Genomic DNA, 11,168 nt, shown 5'->3' with positions numbered 1-11,168 from the left:
CTAAATTTTTCTCAAGTTGTTGGCGTTCCATGTCCTTGGTATGATTCTTCCCATGGAGTTGGTGAGTTTAAATGTTCCTTCTTTAATGACCTCGCTGATGGTGTAAGGTCCTTCCCAGTTTGGCTGCAGTTTTCCACTTCCTGCTTCTCCTTTTTTGACTTCGGTTTTTCGCATGACTAGGTCGCCTAGTTTGAATTTTCTTTTCTTTACATGGCTGTTGAAATGTTTGGCCATCTTTTGTCTGTAGGCTTCCATCCTGATGTCTGATCTGTTGATTTTTTCAACCAGGAGATCCAGATTGTTCCTGAGCTCTTCTTCGTTTTCTTCTAGGTTTAGCTGGTTGTCTTCTGTCCTTGGCGTGGGTGCGCCGATCTCTACAGGAATTACAGCCTCCGTTCCATAGGCTAGGGCGAATGGAGTTTCGCCCGTTGATTCTCTAGGGGTGGTACGGTAGTTCCATAGGACGCTGTAGAGTTCTTCTACCCATCTTCCTTTGCACTCGTCTAGTCTTCTTTTTAGTCCGGCCAGTAGGATTCTGTTGGCCACTTCGGTTTGCCCATTCGATTGTGGATGGTAAACCGAAGTAAACCTTAGGTCGATCTGATACTCGGCACAAAACTTTCTAAAATTTGCTGAGTCGATCTGCTTTCCGTTGTCTGTGATCAGCACCTTCGGTATTCCAAACCTGCACAAGATAGATCTAAAGAAAAAGTTAGTTATGCGTTGTTGGGTGATTTTTGCCAGTGGTTCTGCCTCTATCCACTTGGTGAAGTGGTCGATTGCCACTACCAGGAACTTCCGTTGTCCTGTGGCCAAAGGGAGAGGTCCCAGGATGTCCATACCCCACTGGGCGAACGGCCATGCACTGCCGATGGGTTTCATTTCTGAAGCTTGCTTTCTTGGTACCAAGGCATGTTGCTGGCAAGGCCAGCATCCCCTTACTAGCGTTGTAGCTTGTTCTTTCATCGTGGGCCAATAATAGCCTTGTAGCAGTGCTTTCCTGACCAGTGTTGATGCTCCGTCGTGTGCTCCGCAGGTCCCCTCATGTAATTCTTTCATGATGTACTCTCCTTCTTCTTTGTTCACACATCTTAGCCAGGGATGGGTGAATGACCGTTTGTACAGCTGGCCGTTGTATATTCCGAACTTTGATGAGAGTATCACTATCCTTTTGGCTTCCTTCTTATCCTCGGGGAGTATTCCATTAGCCAGGTATGCTGTGAGGGGGGACATCCAGGTTTCTTCCCCTTCTACCATCAGTACTTCGCCTTCCTCAATTTCTTCTTGAAAGCTAGGCTGTCGTTTGATTTCATGAGGAATGTTTCTCATTGAGTCGTAATTCTTTGTTGCTGCCCACTTTGCCAATTCGTCTGATCTTCCATTCATTGCTCTGGGTATTTGCTGTAGCGACCAGGATCGCCCATTATCGGCAAAGAAGGTTTTGGCCTGCTTGGCGTACTTCTTCAACGTAGCTTCTTTTACTTCGAAGTTCCCCGAGACTTGGTTCACAACCAGTTGTGAATCACTGTAGATCTGGACTTCGGAGATGTTGAGCTCTTCGCATAATCGCAACCCTGTTATCAGCGCCTCATATTCCGCAACATTGTTGGAAGCTGGAAATCCGAGTCTTGCTGAGTATTCCATGTGGATTCTTCCTGGTCCTTTGAGCACGACTCCGATGCCTGCTCCTTCTCCGCAAACTGCTCCATCGACGTGCATCTCCCAGGGAGTCGTTTTGTCCTCCATGGGTTCTTTGAATGTTAATTCAGCGAAGAAGTCGGCTAGTGCTTGAGCTTTCAGTGCTTTCCGAGCTTCATAGATAACGCCCAGACTTCCTATTTTGACGGCCCATTCTGCTATGCGTCCACTTGTCTCTGCCTTCTGGAGGATTTTCCGTAATGGTTGGTCGGTCCGTACAATGACTTGGTGCCCTTCGAAGTAATGTCGGAGCTTGATGGTGGCGGTGTATACGCACAACGCCAGCTTCTCCAACTTCGGGTATCTCAGCTCCGCATCTCTGAGTACTTTGCTAATGTAGTAGATCGGGTATTGTTCGCCTCCTTTTTCCGACACCAATACTCCTGCTATTGTTTCGTCAGAGCAAGAGATGTATAAATATAACACGTCGCCCGGATCCGGTCTCGCCAACAGTGGGGGCGAGGATAGGAAGCTTTTCAATTCTTCAAACGCCTGCTGGCATTCTGCGGTCCATGTGAAGTTCTTGATCTGTTTCAGGGTTTTGAAGAAAGGCAGGCATCGTTTTGCCGAGCAGGACATGAACCGACCTAGAGCCGTGATCCGGCCGTTGAGCTTCTGGACTTCATGTATGCTCCGTGGCGGTGTCATTTTTAAGACCGCTTCGATTTTATCTGGGTTAGCCTCGATGCCCCTCTGAGAGACCATGTATCCCAAGAACTTGCCTGCCGGTACTTCGAATACGCACTTTTCCGGATTGAGTTTTAGCTGGTATCTCTTTAGCGTCTCCAGGACTATCTTCACATCTGTTGGGTGGTCTTCAGCTCGGATGCTCTTAATAATCATGTCATCCACATAAACTTCCATGTGTTTTCCTATCTGATCTCTGAATATTGAGTTCACCAGCCGCTGATATGTGGCTCCTGCGTTCTTCAGACCGAAGGGCATCATCTTGTAACAAAATAATCCCTGGTCCGTTATGAAGGCCGTCTTCTCCTGATCTTCAGGTGCCATGGGTATCTGGTGATATCCCGCCTTGGCATCTAGGAATGTATAGAGGGCGTGACCTGCTGTGGAGTCTACTAATTGATCAATGTGTGGAAGTGGGAAACTATCTTTGGGACATGCTTTATTCAGATCTGTGAAGTCCACGCACATTCGGTAAGTGCCATTGGACTTTTTTACCATCACCACATTTGCTACCCACTTGGGGTAATAGGCGTCTTTGATCACGTTTGCTGCTTTTAACCGGGCGACCTCTTCTGCGATGCGAGTTGTTTTTCGGGCGAGTGCCTTCTCTTCTTTTGTATCACTGCCTTCGCGTCGGTCGCTATGTTTAACCGATGACATATGACGTCCGGGTCTACGCCGATCAATTCGTCTGTTGTCCAGGCAAAGGAGTCTCCAAGCGATCTGAGGTTTTCGGTCAGAGATCGTTTGATTTCTTCTTCTAGCTCATCTCCCACTTCTATCTCCTTTCCTGGGGATAATTCGATTTTCTCAGTTCGCCCATAATGCTCCGCCCTTTCCTTCTTCTCTGGAGGTTCCATTGTTAGTACTGGCAAGGTTATATGTACTTTCCTGAGAGCTGTAAAGTATGCTTCTCTGGCTGACTTTTGGCATCCTCTGACTTCGGCATCGCCTTCTCTGGTTGGGATTTTCATCAGTAGGTACCTCATGCAAATGGATGCGCACGTATCGTGCAAGAGTGGCCTTCCGAGAATTGCGTTGTATGCGAAATCCATATTGACCACCATGAATTCTGCTCGGATCTCTTTGTAGATCTCTCCATCCCCCAGTTGGATGTTTATCTCCAGTGATCCTTCCACCTGTACAGATTTGCCTCCTAGTCCCACTAGTGGAGTAGAGACATGTGTCAAATTTTCTTTCTTGAGTCCAATTCTGCCGAACACCTCCATCGTGATCATGTTTACCGAACTTCCCGTGTCTACGAGCATCCGAGATACCTCGAAATTGTTGAGTCGCCCCTTGACAACTAGGGCGTCCTCATGGGGGACTGATAAGCCATGACTATCGACCTCCGAAAAAGATACGCTTCTGAATTTCTTAGCATTCGGTGCACCTGGGCTAACCGAGTAGACTGTTCTTGCAGCTTTCTTCCTTGTAGTATTGCTGTCTCCTCCAGTCGATCCGCCCATTATTACGTTAACCACGCCTGCTGGCTCTGGTCTGGGTCTTCTGGCGATTTCTTCTTTCCGCTCTTTCTTTCTTTCTGATTCCGTCTCTCTGGCTTCGGTGTCCCTTTTTACGAACTGGGAAAGGGATCCCCTTTCTATCAGCTTCTCTATCTCCTCCTTCAGGTGCCAGCATTCATCTGTGGTGTGGCCGTTGTCTCTGTGAAATTCACAGTATTTGCTATTGTCTCTTTTGCTGGCTGATGCAGCGTTCATCTTCCTTGGCCATCTGACCTTCTCTCGGCTGTCTTTTACCCAAAACAGTACGTTGGTTCTGGTTGTGTTCAGGGGCGTATATCGCCTATCTTCGTCTTTTTTCCTTTTATTTCTGAAATGGTCGTTGCCTTTTTCTCCGAACCTCTTTCCTATGGGCGATCTGTCCCCATTTCTTCTTTCTGCAAACGTTCGTTCTTCTACCCGTCCGAGGCGATTCTCTATCTCTCTTTGGCCATCATCCACTCTGATCTGTGTATGTGCGATGGTCATCAGTGTGGTAAATGATTTTGGTGATTTAGCTAACAATTCCTTTCGTAGGTCGGAGTTGGTAGTTCCATTGAGTAATGCTGTGTAGGCGATCTCCTGGCTCAGGTCTTCTATCTGCATCGCCTCCTTATTGAATCTTTCTACATACTTCCTGAGTGTCTCTCCTTCCCATTGCATGATGGCCAGCAGATCTGTGGATAGCTTCTTTTGAGGGATGCATGCTACGAATCTAGCCTGGAAAAGTTCCTGAGAATTGTTTGAACGTCAGTACTGATCCTGGCTTTAAACTCTGGTACCATTCCTGCGCCAGACCTTTTAAGGTAGTAGGAAAAAGTTTGCATAGTACGTGATCCAAGTTTGTCTGAACATTGATCACCGCTTGGAATTTGTGAATATGGCTCTTGGGACAGCCTGTTCCATCGTATGACTCCAAATTTGGGGGGTATCTGAACTTTGTAGGGAACTCGTGAGAGATGATGAAATCTGCGAGTGGTGAGTCACTTCGAAGAGAGATGTCCACGTCTTCACATCTTATTCCAAGCCTGCTCATGACTTGGCGGACTTTTTCCTCCAGATGCTCTTCTCCGCCTTTGAGGGTGTGTTGTTCATCCATCCAACGTTCTTCGTCTGGAATTACGATGGGGGCATTTTGTTTCTTTGCAGAATTTTCAGGGGCATCTTCCTCTCGCATCGGTTCTTTTCCCTTGTCCATGGTTGACGTTGACTTCTGTACTGGTGATTTCGCTGATCCCTGCTCTGGCGATTTTAACGAGATACTCTGTTTGATGTCTTTGAGTAGACTGGTGATTTCTAGGAAAGCCTTGAACATGGCTTGGTTGTTGATTGGCTCTCCATCAGGTGCTATGGCTATCGGAGGTATCGTCTGTCTTATCGCCAGGGGGTCGCTGGTTTCTCCTTCTTCGCTGGTTGGGGGAAACAGATTTAGGGCCGGTGGTTCTGTTTCCCTGTCTTCTCGGTTGGTAGTTGGTAGAGTATTATCTCCTGGGGGATCCATTCTTGAAAAAGCAAATTCTGAAAAGTATCTAAAAGGAACGACGAAACTAATAAGTTCCACGCTCACCGCACCAAATGATACAGGTCGATCTTTAAAGGGTCGCCCGTACTGTTTTTCCTGCACAAGTAACAAATATAAGCTCAAAGGACCTCAGGCTTGCTCAGCCTGAAAGCCACTCCGATGCTTAAGTCAGGGAGGGTTTTTTGGTAGGTAAATGAATGTAAGAGTATTTAAGTCTGATTTTGCTTACCCTTCTCAGCATTCGGTGGCTTCCTTTTATAATGAGTTCAAGGCGGTGGTTATCTGGTAAATCGTGGGTTTGCCCCACGATTATTGATAATGGTGAAGGCACGTTCCCGATTATCCCGGGTAGTGGGTGTCAGGGAACAGAGTGGATGAGGTCGCCTAGATGGCAGACCTGGATGAGTACGCCCGAGACAGACATGGGCGATGGGAGATTTGGAGACCCGTTGGGCGAGCATAGCATTCGTTAGGCGATGCTTGGAGTTCGAATATTATTAGGTCGGTATCAGATATATTTAAAATGCTTTATGATATTCATATTCCACATTAAAGTAATAATAGTAATTTTATTACTTTAATGTATGCATGTAATAATGCAAACTCACAGACTGTCGTTCCACTTACCTTTCAAGTCCACCAAAAATCCATTTAGGACATATTAGTCCTTATACTTTCAAATCTTACCTTTTAGTCCCTTTTAACCAATTTTAAATTATTACTCACCTTTTTAACTTTTTAACTTTGGGTCCAAATTATTTAGTTAAGTCTAAATAAATGTCCAAAGTTCTAAGTCCGGGATCTAATTACGGTTTCGGCCCCTCTTGGCCCCGGTCCATTTTGGTTCGGTTTCAACCCGACCAAATCTTGGCTCGGTTAAACAGAGACACCGTGCTCCGTTTACCGGCCGGTAGTGGTTCGCCGACCACCACCCCACTCTCTAAACCACCTATACCAAAATTAGCCAATCAATTTCAAATTGAATGAAATTTAACTCTACTAAAATATTTAATCACACTTGATTAAATATTACAATACTAACCACATCATAAACAATTAAACAATCACACACCATATAGCCATCTATTCGGCCAACATACCAAAATTACCATATATCACAATTTCTAACAATTAAACATTTTCATGGCATGATTATTTACTCAACTATTACTCAAGAAATTTAAAAGTACAATTTCTTTTAAATCATAGACTTATTCGGCTTCTAGCCAAAATTATCACTTCAAATATTTAACCCACATAACATGTAGACATAACCTCAATCTCATCTAATCACCAAATAACATGCCATTTAAACAATAAAAATCATTTATTTGCATTTTCCATTTATTCGGCCAACAATTATTTATCATTCAAACATATTTCCAAACATTTGCATCCTAGGCATATTTTACACCATTATCAATCAAATTTAACATGTAAATCCAATATATATATTTTCAACAAATACCTATTAACAAATTTCCACAAATTAAACATGCAATTCCAAAAACCTATTCGGCCAACCAAAAATTTTACAAACAAAATTTATAAATTCCTACTATCAAACATATTTCAATATCCCATCTACACCATACACATAACATGGAAATTTCTATAAATCATTTTACAATAATCATAAAATCACACATATAAATACATTTCGGCATACCCACTAAATAACTTTCATAATATTTTCATGCCATCATAAAATTATATTCGGCCACATTAAAAATTCCACTACACATTTTATCAAAAATTATATCATGCATCACATTTAAATTGATCTTTTAAACAATCTAAATAATCATGCAAAATCATAATAAGCACAACAAATTAACAATGAATAGAAAATCATGATATCATTCGGCAATCACAAACAAAATTACCCACAAATCTTTATTTCAAAATTTTAAACACATAACACACATATTCACCCATTTAACAATTTTTAACCCAAAATAATTTATCTCATAAATATTTCTTTTTAATCTCATTGTTTTCGGTTTCAAGGAAAAATATTAAAATTCTTGCACCTTGAACTTTAAAACCATCAAATTTTCTTAAGAAATTTAAAACATTTTAAATCATAAAATTTTAAAACCCTATTTCATGATTATTCATGAAAATATTCGGCCTTTTAACACCACAAATTAACCCTTTAAATTTTCCTTTTAAAACCCTTAATTTTTCTCAAAAACCAACCTTTTAACACTCAAAACACACATTTCCAGTTTTTTAAACTTAGTTCATAAGACTTGTTCAAGTTTGAAACAAATTTAAAACATAACTACCTAAAAAAAATTTTAAATCTTTCAAAACCAATCTTTACCCATGTTTTATTTCACTCTTAAAAACCACAATCCATGATTGCATGTAGGTTTTAAACTCTTGAACCAAAATTTTATTAAAACCGAAATTTTTCAAAAACAAACAACACCCAAATATTTGATCCTCTTAAAAACCCATATTTTAAAAGAAAGATCATATTTAAAAGCTTTGATTAAAACCTCCCATTCAAGCATGAAACCGAAGAAGAAGAAGAATAAGAACCCACAAAAATAATCACATAACACCCATTTAAAAGTTTTTAATCTTACCTTTTCAAAAGCTTGAGTTAAAATTTAATGGGGTTTGTTATTTTTCTTAGAGTGTGGTTCGGCCAAGACAAGAAAAAGAAGAGAGTGACTTTTGGTTTTCTAAAAAAATATACTTTTTACTCCTAAGAAAATGGAGAAGAAAAAGATTTCCTCTTATAGCAAATTTGGATTGAAAAGTTGTGGGGTCTAAATTGCCCTTTTTAACTTCAATCATTAGCTCCACTCTTAGGCTACATGCATGTTGACAAGTGTCCAACATGTGTCACCTCATATTCACTTGCTTTCTCCCCAAGTTAAGTTAATGTAGCTTATTTAATTATTTTTACGGTTTTCGAAGTTCCGTAAAACTCTTTCTCGAAAAACGTTTCCGTACTAAATTAATCTCTCATAAGATCAATTCTTGAGCAAATATATTTATAACTTATTTTTTTAACGTTTTAATTATTTAAATCGGTTTTATCAATTAATGGCCGAAAATTACAAAAATGCCACTCATGCACAATAAATCAATTTTCGTAGCCATGCACACGTAAACATTTAAATAATTAATCAAACATCGCAAATAAATCAATCACATGCATTTTAAACACCGAAAATTAATTTCTAAGCCGGTACTCTACCGCCGCTAATTTCCGATTCACCGCATTTTCAAAAATTCCATATTTTGAAAATTAGGGGTATTACATGAAGAATATGGAGGGAGTTTGGAGCACTGACGAGAACCAATTGCGTGAGCAAGCTACCTCTTTTTTTATAGATCTTTACACTGAAGACGAATATACCAGACCTGTTTTTTCTGTTAAGGGACATTTTCCTCCTATCGACTCTGATATGATTGGTTCTCTTAACGGTGAGATCAGCAACGTGGAAATTCATCGTGCTTTATTCCAAATGAAACCTTGGAAGGCTCCCGGCAACGATGGTATCCCTGCCGCTTTCTACCAAAACCAATGGCAGGTTGTTGGTCATTCGGTTTGTGCTCTTATCAAGCAAATCTTTGTGAATGGGGCTATGGATCCGAACTTAAACATCACCTTGATTTCTCTCATTCCCAAAGTTTCTAAGCCTGAAAGCATTAAGGATTTTAGGCCAATTAGTTTGTGCTCGGTTCTTTATAAGCTGGTCACCAAAATCATTACTAACAGACTCAGCCCTATCATGCCTCTTCTTATTAATCCTACCCAAGTTAGCTTTATAGCTGGTCGTTGTGTTACTGACAATATTATTATTGCGCAGGAGGTCATCCATTCTATGCGGTCTAAAAAAGGAAAAAAGGGGTGGTTTGCTATCAAAGTGGACTTGGAGAAAGCCTATGATCGTTTAAATTGGAATTTCATAGAATATACTCTTAAGGATGTTGGCTTGCCGGATTACCTTATTAGTATCATTATGCATTGCATCTCGACCTCTCATATGAAATTAATTTGGAATGCTTCTGTTTCGCAGGAATTCAAGCCTTCTAGGGGTATCCGTCAGGGGGATCCCCTATCTCCCTATCTTTTTGTTTTATGTATGGAGCGCCTTTCTCAGAGGATTTGCCAAGCTATTCAGAAAGGCGACTGGCTTCCAATTAATTTGAACAGAAATGGTCCTGATATTTCTCACTTTTTTTTGCAGATGATTTGGTTTTATTCGGTAAAGCAAAGGAAGGTCAAGCCGAAATTATCAAATCTATCCTTGACGAATTCTCAACTGCTTCTGGTCTTCGTGTCAGCCTGAACAAGACCAATTTTTTTTTTCTCCGAATGTGGAGAGTCGGAAAGCTAATAACATCAGTTCTGTATTTGGCTTTCAACAGGCTCAAAATCTTGGGAATTATCTTGGTGTTCCTCTCTTACACTCTCGTGTTACTAAAGGAACATATTCTTATATTTTGGATAAGATAAAAAACAAACTAACTGGTTGGAATGCTAGTTTTTTATCTTTTGCAGGTCGCATTACTCTGGCTAAGTCGGTGTTGATGACTATTCCCGGCTATACTATGCAAATGACTTCTCTCCCCAAAAGGGATTTGTGATCAAATAAACCTCCTTGTTCGTAACTTTGTTTGGGGTACAAAGGATGGTAACCGCAAGATAAATTTGGTCAAATGGGATGTTATGTGTACTCCTTGCGATAATGGTGGAAGCGGGATTAGAGATCTCAAAAAACAAAATAATGCGTTTCTTATGAAACTTGGTTTCTCTATTCTTTCTAAACCCGACTTATTTTGGGTTCAAGTTTTGAGAAGCAAGTATCGATGGTCTCGCTTTGGCAACACTTTTAAAGCTAAGAGTAGCAGTTCTAGTCTCTGGAGGAGCATCTCTTTTCTCTGTGACTATATTTTTCTAGGAACTCATTGGTCTATTGGTGATGGTTCGAATATTAATTTCTGAAAGGACAACTGGCTTGGCAATCTGGGTCCCCTTCGTTTGCTTTCCTTTTCCCCTTTATCAGATGTTGATTTGAACAAAAAAGTTATTGATTTGGTTATTAATGGTAATTGGGACTGGAGGTACATTTCTAACTTATTACCTCACTCTGTGCTCCTTAATATTGCAGCTATCAAGCCTCCTACGGATTCTGAAGGTGTGGATCAAATGTATTGGGGTCTTACCAATTCTGGAAATTTTAGTATCAAATCAGCTTATCAACTCCAGGAGAATGACAATTTGGATGAGGAGCAAAAGATTTGGAAGGTTATTTGGAGTTGGCCTGGTGCTCAGCGAACCCGTGCTTTTCTCTGGCTTGCAGCTAAGTGATAGGAGTAAAATTACTCCTATATTCCAAGTCGTTTATAAGCGTATTTAATCACTTTTATCGTATTATGCATACATTATTTAGTATTTTTATGCTTTATGGTGTGTGTTAGTGTTTCAAGGATTATTTAGTGATTATGGAGCATTTTGAGCAATAAAGAGTATAAATCGTGGATTAGATTGAGGTCGTGAAGCTTGGGAATGAAGAAAGCACATTTGCACACATGAAAATCTGACCCCGGCGCATTCATTGGCAATTTTGGAGCAGATAATGACTTCAAATGACTTTATGTTCTTCATAAGAAATAAAGTAGACATCCTAAGCTTTCCAGCGGTTCAAGAACCGACTCATTTGGAGTTTTCTACATCGAGTTATGAAGTTTTGAAGTTTGTAGTTTCGCAGCTGAAATTGTGTCCCGAACGG

At 40.8% G+C, this 11,168-nt stretch overlaps 1 protein-coding gene across 1 annotated transcript; it reads right to left on the bottom strand.

Moving 5' to 3' along the window:
* LOC126657310 (uncharacterized) lies at window positions 1–5,085 on the bottom strand. Its single transcript, XM_050351978.1, has 4 exons — window positions 4,720–5,085; window positions 3,162–4,619; window positions 764–3,108; window positions 1–685 (listed from the first exon to the last, which is right to left on the bottom strand). The coding sequence occupies exons 1-4, from the start codon at window positions 5,083–5,085 to the stop codon at window positions 1–3; spliced, it is 4,854 nt and encodes a 1,617-aa protein (XP_050207935.1).
* Between the last annotated feature and the right edge of the window lie 6,083 nt (window positions 5,086–11,168).

This window comes from Mercurialis annua, linkage group LG7 (assembly GCF_937616625.2).
Source record: "Mercurialis annua linkage group LG7, ddMerAnnu1.2, whole genome shotgun sequence".
NCBI lineage: Eukaryota > Viridiplantae > Streptophyta > Magnoliopsida > Malpighiales > Euphorbiaceae > Mercurialis > Mercurialis annua.
Note: the sequence above shows the minus strand (reverse complement) of the source record. Positions and strands in the feature narration are given on the sequence as shown.